Source organism: Schistocerca gregaria, chromosome X, assembly GCF_023897955.1.
Source record: "Schistocerca gregaria isolate iqSchGreg1 chromosome X, iqSchGreg1.2, whole genome shotgun sequence".
Lineage (NCBI taxonomy): Eukaryota > Metazoa > Arthropoda > Insecta > Orthoptera > Acrididae > Schistocerca > Schistocerca gregaria.
The window spans coordinates 216,959,491-216,982,286 of NC_064931.1; the positions used below are offsets into that span (position 1 = coordinate 216,959,491).

General features: G+C 40.8%; 1 protein-coding gene across 1 annotated transcript in view; it reads left to right on the forward strand.

The window, feature by feature from the left end:
• The window catches only part of LOC126298888 (rho GTPase-activating protein 45-like), a 610,977-nt gene extending 600,897 nt beyond the window's left edge, over positions 1-10,080 (forward strand). Inside the window, exon 18 of the mRNA XM_049990422.1 lies at positions 469-10,080. Within this exon, the coding sequence (XP_049846379.1) occupies positions 469-839 (371 nt within the window). The 3' untranslated portion in view covers positions 840-10,080. The remainder of the gene's footprint in view (positions 1-468) is intronic.
• The last annotated feature ends 12,716 nt before the right edge of the window (positions 10,081-22,796 follow it).

The window sequence follows — 22,796 nt, forward strand, 5'->3', positions numbered from 1 at the left end:
AAAAGGTAACTAACTCAAGGATAGTCTCGCATTTAAGAAAAAAACAACTAACTTAATACATCACCGCTTGGATTCCAGAAGGTTTTCTCGATTGAGAATGCTATTTATAAATTAACTCACCAAATATTACAAAGCGTAAATAATAAAACATCGCCAGTAGGTCTTTTTGTGATCTTTCCAATGCGTTTGAGGGGGATGCGATGGGGTGGTTCCCGTGTTAGTTGTTTGCGAAGAGCATTGTATATAAAGTAGCGCTATTTGTTTGAAACTGTCGCGGTAATAATTTTTGCTGTTTATTTATGACGCAGGCAACATATAAAAATTAACAGAGTACGTGACAGAGGGAACCCGTGCCTATCAGTTTCGGCAGCAACACTGTATTTTTTGTTTTCTCTAATACAATGAAGAACGCAGCTGTTGCCTACCACAGTGTGAAAAATCCTCCAGTAGTCTCGATTTTTGTTGCAGATGAAAAGGCCAACTACATTCCGCAGCTGCACAAACAGATCCGCGTATCGCTGTCGCTGAGTAACGCGTCCTACTCGGACCAGACGACGTCCAAGAGGCAGCAGAAGAGGAGCATGAGCACTTACGGCAAGACGGCATTCCAGAGCACGGAGGCGGTTTCCAGCAAGGTGTCCGTGTCCAAGGTAGAGCACGAGGGCAAGCTGGAGCGCGCCTGCAGCTACCGCCGGCGCACGCTGCAGAGGTTCGACGCGTCGGCCGCCGGCTCCGCGCCGCCGCCGGGCGCCACAGATTACTTCCCGCTGACCCTCACAGACCTCAACGACAGCAGCTCGGGTAGTGAGGACGCACACAAGCCTCGCCGATACCCCTAGCACAGGCGCCCCCTTTCCTACCACTCTGGGGGCAAAAGATAGGCCGACGAGTCAAATGAAAGTGAGCCACGGCCTTGTTTTATACATTTAGAGCGCGACCGACGGAAGGGTATGCAATGACAAAGTAGTGCCGCGTTTTTCTTTAAAAGGGCAGCTCTTCACGTTTCACAGAATATGAAAACAAAAGAACTATGTACAGTCGTGGACAAAACGAGCGAGACCCCTCGCCTTTTCGTTATGCTGATCCGTACAGCTTTAAAGTCTGCTACACAGCATAACAGGCAAGGCGGCGAAGTACTACCAACATACTATGCACAGGTGTGGAATTGACAAACTATCTTAACTTTGTCAGACTGTTTTCAATCATGTGTAAGACTCTAATAATACTGATTAGTGTATTAAACACAACTCGTAAATACAATATGTAAATGAAAGAAGAAACGCTAATCAATATGAAATGTACTAATAAAAGGGAATTTTAGCTTATCGAGATAACACAACTGTTCCAGTAAGACAAAGTACCCCAGATCGTTACGAATTAGCATAATATTATGCACATTCGGCCGCAAAACGGTTTATGTCAACTTTCAGACCAGTCATAGTGGATTACCGTTGCTGACCTACCTTGAAAGTGTACAAATTTAGCAATGCGTGAAGATTCATAACGAAGTTAGTTAAAACTGATTCAGTGCCACACGTAAGTCAATTCAGTTATTGACAGAAGCGGAAAAAGGAAGGCAGTAACAAGTATGAAATTCTACAAGAGTTTCATATTGACATCCACAGGGCGCCAGTACAGAATAAAGGTAGAAATACAACGTATTGGGGGCGCGGGAATTTCTTAAAATTGCTTTACTGATAGACTATCTGCCTCCATAGAGATTAGAACCGAAAACAAAGCAGACCTCCCTTGCAGTAGCAAACACCTTTCACTACGCTAGAAGACAACCTAGGCAAAAAGCCCTTTTTTATTACCCCAGACATGAATAAGCCGGCAATTTCGCAATGAAAATGGCAAAATGATCTGCAGTTTCCGTAGCATAGAGCTTTCTGAACTCTAAAACATGAATTTCCTACCTTTATGTCACCGCTTATGTGAAAATCATTCGGGATGTTTATCGAAATAACAAAATACTGTTATTAGCGATTAACGGCAACGGGTTCTACACAACGCTGGTGACTACTTTGAAGGACAGTAGCAGGTGCAAACATGTAACTCTTTTGTACCGGTTGTGATTAAATAGTTGCCACTATTAAAGTTCCAACCCTCGTGAAGTCTTACATATGATTGAAAACAGTCTGACAAAGTTCAGATAGTTTGTCAATTCCACTCATGTGTATAGTATGTTGGTAGCACTTCGTCGCCTTCCTGTTATGCTATGTAGCAGACTTTAAAGCTGTGCGGATCAGCGAGGGGTCTCGCTCGTTTTGTCCACGACTGTACATTATTGAGCTCACTGACGGAGCAAATTTTTGGGATCATTATCGTTTTGACCGATTTAACGCATCCCACCAAGATATTCTTTTCCGTGCCGATCTCACCACCAGAGTAGCACTTAACACCCAACATCCTAATTATTTTCTATAAACAGGGTGGACCTAAAACTTTAATCCCATTTGTTTCGATTCTGATTCAAGATATCGAAACTAATTTTTCGGCAGATTGTGCAAGAAGAGCAGCAACTAATCTTGTTTTTTAACTTTCGTATAAACGGATTATAGAAAGAAGCATGATTTTTAATGCAACGATATAGCTTTTTAACGGCATTCGAAACCTACTGAAAACACGCGTACAGCGATATACTACTTGAAAGTTGTTGCAGTAATATCCTAAAAATTATACTAAAGTTAAAGAATGACGACCTGAATCGGCTATTGCTGTGTAAACTCTGCCAAGAAGGCTTCTTATGCCAAGCTTCGTCGTTATATTCAGGAAGAAGATAGGCCTACGCTACTAAGATAAAACGTATTTCTCCTTGGCCCTATTTTATTCGACACTGATACATTACCAACTACGACTATTGTAAAATAAACTATATGCTGACACCTAACGTATCAAAAGGGTCTTATCGAAAGTATTTCGAATGTGTGTATATACTTATGTTTAAGTGAACAGCTTTTGTAGATATATGTCTCTTCTGGTTCTTCCTTGCACACTCCGGTTTCTATACAGAGTCAGTGTTGTTACATGACTTTTGACAATCTTAATTACAGTTAGTGGCTGGATTCCCTTCCGGTAGGCACCAAGTCCCCCGTCTGTCTCCTCCTAGAGTAAATATCATTTTCAAGTGTGACAACGTTCTCTAATTGTTTGTATAACGTGTATCTGTGGTAGGACATTGGTACTAGCCCGCTATTTGCCTAGTTGGATGTGAGAAACTGCCCAGAAACTATATTCAGCGTGGACAGCTCACCAGCCCTCGTCGTCAGTCCGCTTCAATTCGAAGCAGGATTGTCTGCCCGGATGCAGTGCGTTAATGCGCGCGGCTACCCTTGCAGGTCTGTGTATACCCGTAGACAGCCTAAAGGCACATACTTGCTTCAGTACTTCTGTTGATACAAAAGTTAAAATACAAAAGTTGAAAAGTCTTGTCCACACAACCAAATTACGTGTCTCTCTGTCTACTAACATTTGCAGATAAGCTCGTTTCAATATCTTAAGACGTTCATAAAATAAAAGATAATTACAATCGCTAGCTGCTTCCTGTACAATTTTCGCTCTTTGCGCCTCCCTCCAGTACCGTGGAAGTTATTCCCCGATGTCTTATTACGTGTCCTATCAACACATCCCTTCTATTAAATTGTGTTTTCTTTATATTCCAGCCCTCGGCAAGTCTGCAAAGAACTTTTTCAATTATTTTCTTGTCAGAACACTTACATATCAGCATCTTTTTGTGACACCACATTTCACATTCATCGATTTTCTTCTTTCAATCTTTTCCTAGAGTCTACAATTCACTTCCACAAAACGCTTAGCCGCAGACGTGCATTCTCGTAGATTTCGTTCTCAATGTAAGGCCTATGTTTGATACTAATCGATTGGCACTGGCGAGGAGAGCTCTCTCTTCGTCAGCTTCGTGTGTCTTCCTTGCTTCGTCCATACACTATGAGGTCCTTAATTTTGACGTTAAGTTTATTGGTAATGTCAATTCTGCTGCTATTCAATACTTTACTGTTTCAATGATTTACACGCATCCATATTCTGCGCTCAGTGGACTGTGCAGATCCTGTAATCCTCGCTCTTTCTCAAAGAAGATATCAGCGTCATCGGCAAATCTTCTCATTGTGATCCTTCCACACTGAGTTTTAATCCCACTTCTTCTCAGTTTTTGTTTAATTTCCTTCACAGCTTGTTTGATACACAGATTGAATGTTAGAGGAGGAAGATTGTATTCCTGCTTCTAATCGCGCGCTTCTTTCTTTGTCTCCCAAGTAATACAGTACGTTAAAGAGCGAAGAGGAGGGCATACTGCATACCTCAAGTCCTCTCAAAATGTATCTTTCTACACCAAGGAAAGCTCACTGCTCAGTTTTACAACACCAGTTGGTAGCTACACTCCACCAACCACAACCCCCCACGTTCACCAGAATACTATCCATAGCACCCACATCGAAGTTGTATTAAAACCGTCCTATAAGACCAACATCAAGTGCCTGACCACTTACCCATATAATCTGCTTCTACTCATCATCTTACACTATTCGGTAACACGTGACTCCGCATTATTGTTAACAGCACCATTATCGACATTATCAATATTGTCTAATTAAAACATTTATTTCAACCCCTTTTATTATTTTAAATTTAAGTCATTAAATGTAGCTGCTGACAGGCAGCGAACCGCACATATATCGGAACATATTACACCCCGGTGAGATCAGTGAAGCTACTCAGTACTTGAGAAATCACAACTTACAGATTTCTATATAGCTTATACTGAAAAAGGATAAGCTTCCTTTAAATGTCACGTAATTGTTGGTAGTAAATTGTATCATATTTTCAGAGAACATTGAGACACTTCACACGTATTTTTCAGTGACGTAAACTAAAAATTGTCGGTTTTTGACTTATCACTTTTCTTGCTGGCGTTCGATACGTATACTTGAAAGATAAATACACAGATGTCGTTCCCAGTCATTGTTACAATGTTAACAAAATTCTTGGACGATTAATCTATCCCTCTCCTTCAGGATATGTGATTGCTGATGTCCGACGTGTCCGCACAACAAGACTGTGTCCTGTCAGCAGCCAAGCGTCACTGTTTATAGTCAATTTTCACCTCTTTTTTTAGAAATCGCTGATAATGCTTGCATATAAAATCGATTTCATTGTAGTAATACATATACTACATTCATGAACAGCTATAACCCTTCTTCAGATAGCACCACTTCTCACATCTACCCTCTTCATCAGCCTTACTCTTCATCAGCCAAAGTCGTCACATTAGCTATGCATATATAGCTATTCACGTTAGGCTTCATGACAGCAGTCGGTTGGTATCAAGGGTAACTTTTATACATTCAGAGGTAGTTAATGACATCTTTGACTACTAAAGGGCTAGAGTTATTTAGTAGATAAAAACGAGAATTCGAGAATTTGGGTATTTGAAGATGACTGAAACTGACTGAAATCGGTTAAAGACTTAGACGATTACTATTTGTCATTTTACTGGGTAACCCGCTGCACTTTCTCGCAGTAGAGGACAAAAAACTATTTTAGTGAATGGCTGATACTTATGTGGTTGCATTGGTTGCAAATGTAACCAATAACGCAATTAAAATTACCATCTAGTGGTCAAAAAGTGCTTTTCTGAACCGTATTTACTTTACTCACACTCTCTATAAACTAAAATAAGCAAAAAATGTAAATTAGGAACTAACGAGTACAAAGAACACAAAAAACACGATTCTGTCAATAGTAGTACGCGTAGTGCAAAGGCAACTGCAGTAAAAGTTTTACTTTAATTAACATTTCGCAGTCCGTGCTGAAAATGTTCGTTATCGTAAATGCAAATAACACTAAAATCACTTGATTACTAGACTTACGTGGAGACAGTTTTCCATTTGCCAACCGGCCCCACCTTCGCTTGTTCCTTAAAACTCGCTTGTCAGCTTGATGAGAGTCTTTCGGACGAAGTTATAAGTATGAAATCGACAACCCTTCGGATTCTCTTGGTCGTAGCTAAACATGAGAAAGTACACTGGTGTTTAGTGGTATCCATACGTCGGATGTGAGGTAGCGGTTGTCTTCTTTCTCAGTAGTAACTGACAGCATTCAAACACTTTAACTGATCTTTACAGAATACAAAAACTAGATTCATGAGACAATGCTCTCATCGTCAGGTTACCGACTCTAAGCTCATATTATTAAACTCTAACAACTAACGAAAGAGCTACAGGAAAAAAAGAAGATGGTCACTATGCCGTGTTAAGGAAAGTCTTGCAAAGGGTAGTGACTAGCTTTAAACGTCACACCGGCAATGTAGCGTTCCAGCTGAATAATTTAGTAAGGCATAGCCTGAGACAGACTGTCGGTAAGAAGAAGAGCATGTTTGAAATATCAGACATATATAGTCAAAAGTGGGCGTCGTGTAATTCAGAGTATGTCGTGTAGGAGGAGAGAACATTTTCAGTAATACACAGTGAACACAAAGATGCTTTCAGGCTGAGGAATTACGTCCAGTCAGAAATAGATAATCATGTGTGCGAAACAGACCCCCCAGCAAAGAAATAGAAGAAATGTTAGAAATCTCCATACAGCATTAGCTAAACATGTGTACGAAGCAGGCTATTACATAAAGGCAACAGAAGACGATTTAGAAATCTATCACACAGAAAAGAAAGGAAAAATGTTCGACGCGCTGAAAAAATTTTAAATAATTCATATGCGAAAAGAAATACGATAACGTTGTTAACGGTACGAGATTTTTGCGTTTATTTTAATGCACATGTTATATAGCTAGAGGTTGACGATCACAGACTTCACCATGTTCAGAAGCGTCTTAGTAGATAAGGGAAGAAAAGGGTACAAGTGGAATGGCACTGTGATTCAGTCGGTAACTGCGCGTATGCAGTGGTAGCTCGGGCATAGAAGTTGACAGCTAAGCCAGAACTACAGGAGCAGCGTCAACTGGACACGGGACACAGAATGAAAAGGACACTACCTGATGAGGGGTGCTGGTGTGTGTTGGGAATTACTGACATGAATAGGTGTGGACTATTTTAATGTAAAACAAGGGGTAATAGTTCATACTATTTTATTTTTTGAACCTCGAAAACTTATTGTTAGAGCTTTTAGTATTTTAATCACATGAAATGAGGTCGACAAGGATGAGAGCATTGTCCTCGCAACGTGTTGTGTTGTGTGAAGTAGAGTGAAACAGCTTGACTGTCACTGAGTCGCTGAGTGAATGATGAGGGCCATAAAGTGCGTCTTGTGGGCTTTCCCACTTAGCATCTCGTAGATTTCACCATCATAATCGCCGTATGGGATCTGGCACTGTCCTGAACGGAGACTGCACCCTCAGAAAACATGACCCAGCACGTATTTTTGATTACTATGCGCAGACGTTCGAGGATCGTATGACAATAATCGTCGCTAATGATATGCTCATGCCCAGTGGATGTGATGAGTATAGCCATCTTGTTTTTAAAGTACTGGGTGATCAAAAAGTCAGTATAAATTTGAAAAACTGAATAAATCACGGAATAATGTAGATATAGAGGTACAAATTGACACACATGCTTGGAATGACTTGGGGTTTTATGAGAACCAAAAAAATACAAAAGTTCAAAAAATGTCCGACAGCTGGCGCTTCATCTGATCAGAATAGCAATAATTAACATAACAAAGTAAGACAAAGCAAAGATGACGTCATTTTCAGGAAATGCTCAATATGTCTACCATCATTCCTCAACAACAGCTGTAGTCGAGGAATTATGTTGTGAATAGCACTGTAAAGCATGTCCGGAGTTATGGTGAGGCATTGGCGTCGGATGTTGCCTTTCAGCATCCCTAGAGATGACGATACACTTGTGACTTCAGGTAACCCCAAAGCCTATAATGGCACGGACTGAGATCTTGGGGACCTGGGAGGCCAAGCATGACGAAAGTGGCGACTGATCACACGATTATCACCAAACGACACGCGGAAAAGCTCTTTCACTCGCCAGCTGTCGGACATTTTGTGAATTTTTTTATTCTAATAAAACCCCATGTAATTCTAAGCATGTGCGTCAATTTTTACCCCTCTATCTACATTATTCCGTGGTTTATTAAGTTTTCAAATTTATATTGACGTTTAGATCACACTGTAAATTATGTCAGTATCGGTTTTACTCTAAAATTGAGTTGTTTTATTTGCTGAGAGGGAGCTATTTCTCCTTCGCAGCCAAGGTCCCTAGCGCTCGTTTATGCAGCAGCGTTCGCCTCTGAGTTAATCTATTTGCATTTTGGTTCGAAAGAAACACAAATAAAACTGAAGGTAATCTAACTGTGTGCCATAGTGACATGCTAAATTATAGAGCGAGAGCATGTGCCAATGTTGTTAGTGACGCAACCGTGAAGCTTAATGGCGTCCTTATAGCCAACAGACTTGTGCTAACTCCGTGGTTCAGCTTTTTCATTCTTTATAATCGGTACAAACACAAGACTTGCGGATGACACGCACTCATCAGTCAGACTAAAACAGTTACCTGTAAGATCTAGAGAGACGAGCCGCCGAAGCTGCGTCATCTAGAAGGGCTTGTACCGAAGAAATCAGCAATATGAAATAGCAAAAATAATTATCAGTTGAAATACAGTAATAACATTAACCAGTCACTTTCAATTATCTTTATACTACACGATTAGGAAGTCTTTATTTCCATCATCAGTTAGATTTATTTAATTTAACAATACGTAGACGCTCAGCATTTACGATTTTTCGGGGCAACCCATGGCACTGTCTGACAGTAGAGGACAAAAAACTGTTTTAGTACATGACTCAAAGTTGTATTGATGTATAGGTTGCGAATGTAGCCAATAATACAATTATAAGTACCAGTAGTGGTCGCAACTGCTTTTCTGAATTGTATTTCCCTCACGGACACTCTCTATAACAGAAAATAAGCAGAAATTGTAGATTAAGAACTAACGAGTCCAAAGAACATAAAAAACACGATTCTGCCAACAGTAGTGAATAGAAACTATTGTTTATCTCTCTTCTTATCGATGTGTGTGTGTGTGTGTGTGTGTGTGTGTGTGTGTGTGTGTGTGCGTGTGTGTGGGTGGGTGGGTGTGTGTCAGACGCTGCCATAGGTTGCCCGGAAAAATCGTATGTATGAACGTATACATGATGTTAATAAGAGTAAATCCATCTGATAATAGAGGTACGGTTCTCCGAAAACGCGGACTGAATAGATTAACAAATGTGACATTATAGTTAGTTGTTTATTTCATAACTAATAGCTTAGCCTAACCCAAAATTTTTACGTTTATACATAAAAATAATAGTAAAAATTTGTTTGACGGTGACGATTGTATACCATACTCACCATTCTTTTCTGTCTCTAATAGCGTCACCGAGGAACGTTAGAAGTTGATATAGCTTTCGTTCCTTTTATCATCACTGTGTTGCATGACAGCGACATGCAGCAGTTCCATTGTTAGTGCCCAGAGAGATAGCACAACCTACGTTCCAGCACGACACATACAGGTATAAGTTGGCTCACTTTCAGTTGACCCGTACGTACAAATTGCAGCCACTAAGACACAGTCTTATGGATTCCCGTTAATGTCTCTGTCAATAAACTTCTGTGTTGCCCGATATCTTAACCCCGTTTTGTGCATAGGGCAGAACGGTAGCGGAGGCAGTTCAAATACCTCTGTTTTCTCGTAACTCGTAAGATTACAATCATCTCAGCATACTTTGTTATTACTGTAGTCGTTGTTGAGAAACTGTTTTCTTCTATTAAAGAGCTAGCTAGAGATGCATTTAACTGTGAATACAAATTATGCAGTACACATTATATTGGAAACTCGGCACTGTAGCTGATACCGCATATCAAATATTCCTGGCTACCCTATTCCATTATTCTACTGTATTTCATGTGAAACAGATTTTTATATCATTGCTTGTACTTTTCATAATGTGCCGTGTACTTGCGATACACTATCCCAATCGAAAATAATTCTCGTATATTTAATTACATGAAAGTTGTAGATATTGTTCAAATAAATATGTCGATGGAAAAAAACAAATATTACTGAAAGTAGTGACTGTTCTTTAACAACGTATTCCCTTTTTATTTATTTAATACTTCTGTTAGAAAAAACTTATCCCCAACGTCAACATAAACTGTGCTTTCGTAGTGCATAACAGCCAATGAGTACACTTAGCCTAAACCAACAGCGAAGACGCATAATTTGTACGTTGCGTTAAGTGCTGTCGTTCCGGCGACGCGCCGGAAAGCTTTGTTACTTCGACATGACATCAGCGTAACGCGTTCGGGAGCCGTCCCCATTCGTGAGCGCTCAACTCACTGACACAAAAAGCAACAGAGCGCTCTAAACCGCATACAATGAAAACAGTCCAATGCGACATCTTGTATAACTTAAAACCTTAAAGTACCTTTCTAAAGTTCGCCTTCTTAGCTGGATGGTAACGTGCTTGCTTCCCGTGCAGCGGGCTCGGCGTCAATTTTCGTCCGAGTTGGGGATTTTTCTCCGCTCGTGGACTGGGTGTTGTGTTGTCATTATCATTTCATCCTTATCACCGGCGCGCAAGTCGCCCAATGTGGTGTCGACTGAAATAAGACTTGCACTTGGCGGCCGAACTTCCCCGGATGGGGCCCCCCGCCAATGATCCCATACGCTCATTTCCATTTTTTACCTTTCTAAAACTGCAAAAATAAAGAGTTACAATACATTAGTGAACTCAAAATATGTATATGCAAACCAGTGTCGAGCATTGAACTACAATCAACACAAACTGGAACTATCAGAAAGCGAATCATTAGGAAAATATTAAGCCCACGAAAACCTACGCAAGATTCGAAATTACAAATTATCGAAACATCGAAAACATATCAGACGTAATGAGGAAAAGAAGACCGGTATTTTTTGGACATTTATGGTATAAAAAGTTGAAAAAAATTGAGTTCAGAAAATAAGATATTAATTTGCAAAAAGATATAAAATCTGAAGAAAAGTGATCGGGAAAAAGTGTCGAATATGAAGTGATTGCAACGGAGGAGAGTGAAAAAAAAACTGGTCTAATGTCAGAGAACAAGAGAAATCAACACATTGAACAGCTGAAAGAGCATTGGAAGAAAAGAAAGGAACAACGAATAATGTAGTGTTCCAGCTGAATAATTTAGTAAGGCATAGCCTGAGACAGACTGTCGGTAAGAAGATGAACATGTTTGAAATATCAGACATATATAGTCAAAAGTGGGCGCCGTGTAATTCAGAGTATGTCGTGTAGGAGGAGAGAACATTTTCAGTAGTACACAGTGAACACAAAGATGCTTTCAGGCTGAGGAATTACGTCCAGTCAGCAATAGATAATCATGTGTGCGAAACAGACCCCCCTGCAAGGAAATAGAAGAAATGTTAGAAATCTCCATACAGCATTAGCTAAACATGTGTACGAAGCAGGAAATTACATAAAGGCAACAGAAAACGATTTAGAAATCTAACACACAGAAAAGAAAGGAAAAATGTTCGACGCGCTGGAAAAATTTTAAATAATTCATATACGAAAAGAAATACGATAACGTTGTTAACGGTACGAGATTTTTGCGTTTATTTTAATGCACATGTTATATAGCTAGAGGTTGACGATCACAGACTTCACCATGTTCAGAAGCGTCTTAGTAGATAAGGGAAGAAAAGGGTACAAGTGGAATGGCACTGTGATTCAGTCGGTAATTGCGCGTATGCAGTGGTAGCTCGGGCATAGAAGTTGACAGCTAAGCCAGAACTACAGGAGCAGCGTCAACTGGACACGGGACACAGAATGAAAAGGACACTACCTGATGAGGGGTGCTGGTGTGTGTTGGGAATTGCTGACATGAATAGGTGTGGACTATTTTAATGTAAAACGAGGGGTAATATTTCATAGTATTTTATTTTTTGAGCCCCGAAAACATATTGTTAGAGCTTTTAGTATTTTCATCACATGGCCGGCCTGAGTGGCCGTGCGGTTTTGGGCGCTACAGTCTGGAGCCGGGCGACCGCTACGGTCGCAGGTTCCAATCCTGCCTCGGGCATGGATGTGTGTGATGTCCTTAGGTTAGTTAGGTTTAATTAGTTCTAAGTTCTAGGCGACTCATGACCTCAGAAGTTAAGTCGCATAGTGCTCAGAGCCATTTGAACCATTTTTTAATCACATGAAATGAGGTCGACAACGTGTTTTGTTGTGGGAATTACAGTGAAACAGCTTGAATGTCACCAATTTATACTGAGTCGCTCAGTGAATGATGAGGGCCATAAAGTGCGTCTTGTGGGCTTTCCCACTGAAGCATCTCGTAGATTTCACCATCATAATCGCCCTATGGGATCTGGCACTGCCCTGAACGGAGACTGCACCCTCAGAAAACATAACCCTGCACGTATTTTTTATTACTATGCGCAGACGTTCGAGGATCGTATGACAATAATCGTCGCTAATGATATGCTCATGCCCAGTGGATGTGATGAGTATAGCCATCTTGTTTTTAAAGTACCAGGTGATCAAAAAGTTAGTATAAATTTGAAAAACTGAATAAATCACGGAATAATGTGGATAGAGAGGTACAAATTGACACACATGCTTGAAATGACATGGGGTTTTATGAGAACCAAAAAATTACAAAAGTTCAAAGAATGTCCGACAAATGGCGCTTCATCTGATCAGAATAGCAATAATTAGCATAACAAAGTAAGACAAAGCAAAGATGATGTTATTTTCAGGGAATGCTCAATATATCCACCATCATTCCTCAACAACAGCTGTAGTCGTGGAATAATGTTGTGAATAGCACTGTAAAGAATGTTCGGAGTTATGGTGAGGCATTGGCGTCGGATGTTGTCTTTCAGCATTCCTAGAAATGTCGATCGATCACGATACACCTGCGACTTTAGGTAACCTCAAAACCAAAAATCGCAAGGATTGAGGTTTGGGGACCTGGGAGGCCAAGCATGACGAAAGTGGCGGCTGAGCACATGATTATCACCAAACGATGCGCGCAAGAGATCTTTCACGCGTTTTTTTGTTTGTTTGTTTGTAATAAAACCCCATGTAATTCTAAGCATGTGTGTCAATTTTTACCTCTCTATGTACATTATTCCGTGGTTTATTAAGTTTTCAAATTTATACTGACTTTTTGATCACCCGGTACATTCGTGACGAGGTGCAATCGAGGTATAGTAAGGAATAGAGATGAAATGAGTATTTGCTGGTTGATACACTCATACACGTTATAAAAGGGAACAGCAGTGGAGTCATTACACTGATAATTCTTCGTCCCCGTTGGTAAGCCGATAGCATTTCGGATAGTTTCTGTCGTAAAAGTATGAAAATAATAGCATAAACTTGCACGAAGCGTATTTCCGGAGTGTCACTTTGCCAAGCACATTTTATTTGTTACCGAGAAGCATTCACCATTAAGATTTCAAAAGAACGTCCCTCCAAAAATAATTTTTGACTCAATCCGTGCATATTTCAACAGAGCTTTACTCCAAGTTTAAAAGCAGCCAAAACCTCTCAGACAAAGATAAGCTAAACGATGTCAAAGTTAGCGTAAGGAGGGCTATGTGTGAAGCGTTCAGTGAATTCGCAAGTAAAATTCCATGTAACGACTTAACAGAAAATCCTAGGAAGTTCTGGTCTTACGTTAAATCAGTAAGTGGTTCGAAATAACAGATCCAGACACTCCGGGATAATTATTGCATTGAAACTGAGGCTGAAATACTAAACACCTTTCTGCAAAGCTGTTTCACAGAGGAAGACTGCACTGCAGTTGCTTCTCTAAATCCTCGCACAAACGAGAAAATGGCTGACGTCGAAATAAGTGTCCAAGGAATAGGAAAGCTACTGGAATCACAGAACAGAGGAAAGTCCACTGGACCTGACGGGATACCAATTCGATTCTACACAGAGTACGCGAAAGAACTTACCCCTTTCAAACAGCCGTGTACCGCAAGTCTCTAGAGGAACGGAAGGTTCCAAATGATTGGAAAAGAGCACAGGTAGTCCCAGTCTTCAAGAAGGGTCGTCGAGCAGATGCGCAAAACTATAGACCTATATCTCTGACGTCGATCTGTTGCAGAATTTTAGAACATGTTTTTTGCTCGAGTATCTTGTCATTTTTGGAAACACAGAAACTACTCTGTAGGAATCAACATGGATTCCGGAAACAGCGATCGTGTGAGACCCAACTCACTTTATTTGTTCATGAGACCCAGAAAATATTAGATACAGGCTCCCAGGTAGATGCTATTTTCCTTGACTTCCGGAAGGCGTTCGATACAGTTTCGCACTGCCGCCTGATAAACAAAGTAAGAGCCTACGGAATATCAGACCAGCTGTGTAGCTGGACTGAAGAGTTTTTAGCAAACAGAACACAGCATGTTGTTATCAATGGAGAGACGTATAAGGACGTTAAAGTAACGTCTGGCGTGCCACAGGGGAGTGTTATGGGACCATTGCTTTTCACAATATATATAAGTGACTAGTAGATAGTGTCGGAAGTTCCATGCAGCTTTTCGCGGATGATGCTGTAGCATACAGAGACGTTGCAGCATTAGAAAATTGTAGCGAAATGCAGGAAGATCTGCAGTGGATAGGCACTTGGTGCAGGGAGTGGCAACTGACCCTTAACATAGACAAATGTAATGTATTGCGAATACATAGAAAGAAGGATCCTTTATTGTATGATTATATGATAGCGGAACAAACACTGGTAGCAATTACTTCTTTAAAATATCTGGAAGTATACGTGCGAAACGATTTGAAGTGGAATGATTATATAAAATTAATTGTTGGTAAGGCGGCTACCAGGTTGAGATTCATTGGGAGAGTCCTTAGAAAATGTAGTCCATCAACAAAGGAGGTGGCTTACAAAACACTTGTTCGACCTATACTTGAATATTGCTCATCAGTGTGGGATCCGTACCAGATCTGGTTGACGGAGGAGATAGAGAAGATCCAAAAAAGACCTGCACGTTTCGTCACAGGGTTATTTCGTAACCGTGATAGCGTTACGGAGATGTGTAGCAAACTGAAGTGGCAGACTCTGCAAGAGAGGCGCTCTGCATCGCGATGTAGCTTGCTCGCCTGGTTTCGAGAGGCTGCCTCTCTGGATGAGGTATCGAATATATTGCATCCCCTACTTATACCTCCCAACGAGATCACGAATGTAAAATTAGAGAGATTCGAGTGCGCACGGAGATTTTCAGACAGTCGTTCTCCCCGCGAACCATACGCGACTGGAACAAAAAAGGGAGGGAATGACAGTGGCACGTAAAGTGCTCTCCGCCACACACCGCTGGGTGGCTTGCGGAGTATCTATGTAGATGTAGATGTAGGTATGAATCTCAGAAATGTCAACTGATGCCGTGTCACGGAGAGAAGAGTTCTGCAATCCTTTCAAGAAAATTTTGACCCATGGTATTAGTGCCGCTACTCGACGACTGGCAGAAGTGGCGCAATGGTTAGCAAAATGGACTCTCATTCATGTCTAGGTTTCCTGTTATTGCTCTAAATCACTAAGTGAGATGACGCAGTACTTAGTATATTGGGCTTGCATTCGGGAGGACGAGGGTTCAAACACGTGTCTAGTCATCCTGAATTAGGTTTTTCGTGATTTCCCTAAATCGCTTCAGGCAAATGCTGGGCTGGTACCTTTGAAAGGGCTCAGCCGACTTCCTTCCCATTCTTTCCTAATCCAATGGCACTGAAGCCTCGCTGTTTGGTCCCCTCCTTCCCCCTCCCCCTGCCCCACCGCCTCCCGCTAATCAACCACCCAACTAACCTAAAACACTTAACGCAAATGTCGGAATGGTTCTTTTGATTTGGGCACGACCCCTTCCTTTGGCGGTGGTTGCCCTTATATGGTACAGGCTCGTATAACTTTTAACTTCGATTTGTCGAAAACGCTTGAGATGCGCATCGTACTAGATCAGCATTTGTTGCATCTAAGTATAGTATACAACAGTACTAAACATGAGCAAAATATGTGACCCGTTGGCTGCATGCTTCACTAGCCAGGGTCCTAGGCGTGCTCAGTAGGACCGAAGACAGCTGACCCAGCAGGCACCTGCATCTCTATGAAGTGAACTCATACCAGTCTGGCACAAACTGGGAGTGATAGAGCGGAGCATTACCTAGTTGCAAGTATGGTGAGTAACAGGAAGGTTTGTGCGTTACTTCAAGGCGTTGCGAGCGGTTTGCTATAGTTTAACGCTGAAAGTTTAACTGATAATTTGTGCTATGATAGAAACACCTTTAGTAGACTCGGCTACTCCAGGAAATTTTGGAAAAGGAAATCCTAAAGAATCAACACTGAAGTCAAGTAGTTATCTGCTTACTCCCATTAATTACAGACAGCTATACAAGACTTGTGTAAATAATGCAGAGGGGTTGCACAAGTTTCGTGTCCGACGGAGGTATTAATCTGTCACTGCTAACTGAGGAGGGTCGAGATGCAAAGTGTAATACCCTACATGATTCTGGCCACGAGTCGACCATACAGATCAGGGGCCACTATCCTGATACCCAATGCACCTGTAAATCGAGGAATAAACGTGACGTTTTAAGGGCTCGGGTCTTCCTCCTCCAGCTTTCCCTGAAGCGGGGACAGTTAACAATTTTGTTTCAAGCCCTTCCGAGAGCAACACGGAACTAAATAAAGAGCACTTCGCTCCTCTGGAGTCTCAGCATGGATGTATCTGTTGCCCTTTTATGGTGTATACAATATTGTTTTATGATGGCACTTGGTGCAGAAGGTGCTGTTGTTATTTCCTCTTCGACGTGGGGACCACTCGTTGACACGAGGAGTATTCATAAAGTTTTAATTATAACCTCAAAAAAATTAAGTATATGCGTGAGTGTGTGTGTGTGTGTGTGTGTGTGTGTGTGTGTGTGTGTGTGTGTGTGTGAGTGAGTGAGTGTGTGAGTGTGTGAGTGAGTGAGTGTGTGTGAGGACGCGCCCGTGCGGGTTTGGAGCTTACGAGCGCTCGGTGCCAAGATTGTCATTGCCCTAACATATATTAAAAGAAACGAATGTAGATAGAATGGCAAAAACTGTTGTCATAAACTGAGAAGGAAACACATAAAATGTCACTCATTCATTCACTCCCATATCACTCACGTTGACCCACACAATCACTCTATCCTACAGCACTTAAGACAACGGAGAACAGGGAAAGGCGCTGTCCTCGAGATTAAAACAGAAGTAAAACCACGGAAGAGATAAAGGAAAGGCACAGGGAAATGTGACTGGCTGACCACTTACAAAAAGCATGGGTGAGACCGTCACCATGTCAACACGTTAAGAACACTTCCCTAAAAGTTTCGGAAACATGTCGGATGCATCACAAAACCTTAAAACTCTAACCACAGTCGTTTCAATGTCACTTAAAACAGAGGGAAGATCTGCCAGAAGATTTGCCACCGTTCTCTGATCCGGAAATAAAACACAATCTAGTAAAATGTGACGCACAGTGACCTGTACGTCACATTGGAGTGTCCTCTCACCAGACAAAAAAAAGTTACGTAATTGAGTAATATTCCTCTTATGTCTTTGCTCAGCGTTACCATGCCTATAAGACTGCTGTGCTATTAATTCGCACCAGTGGAATTGCACCCATGTGCCTGATACAACCGTGTTACTGGTACCTGAACGTGACCAACAGGAGTTCCTAGTACAGGGGTTGGAACTTTAATATTTGCAACTATTTATTTGCAGCTCGTACAAAATAGATACACTTTTCTGCAGGACCTGATCATCATTTTGCACACACTGAAGGATACACTTCACGACATTCGCTTCAGAACTGCTACAAAATACTGCAGTAGATCGCTCCGCTCAAACTGTCAACACAACTGGCATTGCTAAGAGTATCTACGGGTTATACATCATGCTGGTGACTACTCTGAAGGTGAGTAAAGCTTTGAAACACGTATCTATTTTTTACGAGCTGTAAATAAATAGTTGCCACTATTCAAGTTCCAATCCTCGTATGGTAGCATCTGCTTTCGGAAGCCATTCCGTGCATTTCCAGGGAGGAAGTGTAATCTGAGATTTCAGCAGAGTGATTGTAAGCACTTTTGTCACTCTGTTTCTCCCACATTAACAATGGCGACTGTTTCTGTAAGCCACAGCAATAGGTTACCTGTGGAGTGTCCTAGAATACACTTAATAGAATATCAAGTTCCTTCAACGCTCGCGACGAGAGATACCTGCAGAAATGTCGTGGGTATCATTCCATCATGTGTAAACATACCCTATGGCCCCCATTCTGTGCTTCCATATATGTATTACTCTCGACATACCTTGAATGAACCAAAATGGTACGATGTGACGCACCCATTTTCTGGAGACTGATGTCGCCGAGGCATTGTGGCATGTCCATCAATGCAAGCTGCACCTATTAATGGAAGTTTCGATATTTCATTGACGGGCTACAGCCGTCATCACACCGAACAAGCATTGGAGGGAACAATCAAATGGTGTGGGAGAAGTATTCCTCAGACACGGTAACAAAGACGACAGGTAAGTAATATAGTAACAGTACTAGTTTTATTTGTCTGTGTGCCATTCTGTACAGTGGTACTGGTCGTATCATGTTTACAAAGAGTTTAAAAATTGCTCATTTACAAGCTTAAAAACTATAAAGTTACATAAACATCCCACTAAGATAGATGATTATCTTAGTAAAAAGCATCTAAAAACGCTAACTTACACACAGATTTTTCTTAGCTTCTTCCATGGAGTTCACAAATTATATCAGTAGAAAGGGAAGTATTGCACTGTATTACTTGGCTCACTTTCAAGAACCCTGAGCCTCATGCTGGAACACATGCAGCACAGTACCATGCATATGATGTCACATGTGCTTGTTGTCTAGAAGCAGGGTGAAGGCAACGACACCCCTATCCAAGATTTCAGAATCACTGATGGCACAGTGGTGGGATATTCAGAATACCTACCATTAACGCAAAACAGCCAATCACAGCCCATTATTTTCACCAGCTATTAAAACAAAACAGCTAATCGCAGCACAGTATTTTACTGATAATTAAAACGAAATAGATAATCCCCATCTTGTTTACTGTACCTCTCACTTATCAACAAGTATAACTTGATCTCTGTACCATACATGGTGCAGGGCTCCAGCTTATAGAACTTGAAGCTTAAGCTCCAGTTGTCAATGAGCATAGTTCGATTATTGTACCACACTTAGTATAAAATACAGTGGACCATACAAATATAAATTGCCTATATTATTGCTGTATATCTGTACGTAAAACTTGGTACTTGTCAAGTAAAGTAATATACTTACATCAGTATATATATTCGGCTTCACATTTTGTAGAAAAACACTATTTGAATCCAGGAGCTCAGAAACCAGATGTATTCTCCATCCACCACGTCAGTTTTTAGGTCGCAATACCTGTATCTGAAAGTCTTGAATCTCTAGTTACCACAAAGCCTATTCTGCACAAACAAATTGTAAGAACATTATTATGTGAGAATAATTTTTGTTTACATGCAATTTGTGCGTCCAAATCAACTTACGCATGCAAAATGATCAGGCCCAGTCCATGACCTCCGTGGTTGCCTGCCCACTCCTGAAAGAGTCAGGAATAGAATAAAGAAAAAAAAATATTTTTACAACTTTTACCTCGAAACCTAGAAGTCTTTGTCATCCAAATGCAGTTGTCAACTAGTACCCGCATAGCTACACCTCTAACTGAGTTACACTGTCACACACTGCAAACTACATGATACTTCAATGAAACACGATACTGAACAGTGGTAGTACTCATTCGTGCTGGAAAGCAACGAGCGTTGTTGTGCTTTCTACTATCCACTTTCTACTACTTTTTAAAGTCAGTCAGTCATTACAGCAATTCCATCCTGGGATATAAAATGTAAACTGCAGTGTAATAGGTTTGTAATCTTCAGCTTATAAAGCTAACTTATGCTCTCATACAGTGTAAATTACGCAACTACATAGCACTGAAACGAAGTAACATACTGAACATTAGTAACGTACAGTCGTTAGGAAAGAAGCGAGAGTTGTTATGCTTTAAACTGCCCACTTTCGATTACTTTTTAAATTCATCCAAACAGTATAGGAACTCCATACTTGAGTATTAATTTCACCTTCTGCTTCACATAAGCTCTCCTGCTCTCCTCGCAGGTTCTGTGAAGTTTGGAAATTAGGAGACGAGGTACTGGCGGAAGTAAAGATGTGAGGACGCGGCGTGAGTCGTGCTTGGGTAGCTCAGTTGGTAGAGCACTTGCCCGCGAAAGGCAAAAGATCGAGTTCGAGTCTCGGTCCGGCACACAGTTTTAATCTGCCAGAAAGTTTCAAATTGTAAGATGCTGTCTAACAATAGCCGGCACGGTAGCTCAGCGTGTTCGGCCAGAGAGCCAGTTGGCCTCTGTAATAAAAAACTGAGTGGAAGGATCAACCACCGAACTTGAACAGGATGTCTTGCGACGTCCGCAACGACCGAACACAACGATCAACAAACTTGTAAAAAATGTACCAAACGTTGCCATTGATAAACAAATTTATTATAAATTGTTCCATATATAACCATTGATACATTAAATTGTAACACGCAGCCCCATAAATCATCACTTTTATGCGATGTATGCAGAAATTCGTTACTACTTTGATATAACATGTCAATGTATAGGGCATTTTCATACAATATTTGTTAACATGTCGATGTACAGTACATTTTGTTGCAATATTCTTTGATGCTTGTAACCAAATATAAAATGGTAGCAACTCCAACAATTTTGTGATAGCATGGTGATCTGTTGGGCAATCTGTTACACTTTTGTGTAAAAATGGTGACATACAGGGTAATTTATTACAATTTCATTGTCACATAGCGATGTATGGGGCAATTTGTTACAGTTTCGCTGTAACATAGTGATTTGTGGAGCAATTTGTTACCATGTATCATAAAGTGGCGACGTATGGGGTAATTTGTTACAGTTTTTCTGTAAAATGGCCACTATAGGGTCAAGAGTCATCTGTACAATACCATAAGCTAGCATTATCAGCAGAAGATGACAAATGTTTTGTAGTGTAAGGTAAAGTTAATACTCTACAATGGGGTTCTACAATGTTTGCGTGACTTTGAAAGGTAATTGAAACCGTGTAGCTGAAATCAAATGCAACCTTTGTTTCTTTCTTACCTGTAGAAATGCATATTGCTACTGCTCAGTATGCTATTTCATCATGTCGTCATGTAGCATCTACTGTGCAACAGCAAAAGTTAGCGTTATCAGCAGAATATCACAAATGTTTTGTAATGAAAGACAAAAATTTTACTCCCAGCTTGTAGTTTCTATAATGTCTGGCTGACTTTGGAAAGTAGTTGAAGGTAGCTAGATGAAAGCATGGCCACACTTATTTCTTACCAATAGAACTGTGACTTACTACAGTTCACTAGTACTACAGTAGCATTACTACAGTTCGTCCTCTCCAGGGGAACACCACTACCTAGTCAATGTACTTATTGTGAGAGCGGAGGGGTTGCATGTTCATGTGGAACTGAGAATGAAGCCTGCTGTAACACAGCTACTGTCTGGGTCTCCTATGATGAATAGGCCTTAGTAGACGTACCAGACAAGAGTGTCCCACAGCATCCCTCCCACATAGATTCCCATAGTCGACACCCAATTCCCAAGGTACTTAAACACTTCCATGGTACTACAGGGAGCTGTAGAAGGTAAAAACCGTAGAGGACCACAATATCCTTCCTTTCAGGAGTGCTAGTTCTGCAAGGTTAGCAGGAGAACTTCTGTAAAGTCTGGAAGATAGGAGACGCGGTACTGGCAGGAGTAAAGCTGTGAGAACCAGGCGTGAGTCGTGCTTCGGTAGCTCAGTTGGTAGAGCACTTGCCCGCGAAAGGCAAAGGTCTCGATTTCGAGTCTCGGTCGGGCACACAGTTTTAATCTGCCAGGAAGTTTCATTCAGCTTTATGTTCCCCAGATACCTTTGGGGAAAGCAGAATTTTGTTAATGAAAAAGCCTTTTTCCTTCCAATGTGATACAATTTGCTAATTGTATCTTTAGGCAAAAGTCATATATACCAGTACTGCAGTGAGAATGAATATGGTCACATTCTGTATAACGAGCATGCCTCATAAAAGTTTTGGTGTCAATGCTTCAAACCAATCTGGTTGAGGGATCACGATTAAGAAACGGGTAACACTGAAGAAAATTCCAATAATTTACAAATGTTTCTTTTGATAAATGAGGGTAATGAGTCTCTTGTACTTGCTAAAACTGGAAATTTCTTTTGTAACCTCATATTTACGCAGAATCGCAAATTACACTGTGGTATCAGATTTACGTATCCTGGAAATCAGTGTTGTAACTGCTGCTGTGTGACACATTTAGTTTTTAACAGTTGATCTGACAAAAATCCATTAGTTATGGCAAACTAATATGCGGTCTGACACTGCACATCATTCACAGTTCACAGTAACCCAAGACTTTCGATTAATAGTTACTTGAGCAGTATTTTCAACAGTGAATAGTTTACCATGTTCACACAATACATGAGAAATAGATATCTCTTCATAATAATTTATACATCCCTATGAACACAGTTCCCCTTTACAAAAAGTCAGAGACAATTTCAGTGGAAGAACAGTGTAAAGGTAGCTAATATTTTGGATCAAAGTATATTGTGCCAGGACATTTTAGAAAAGACAGAGACAAAAATGGACCATCAAA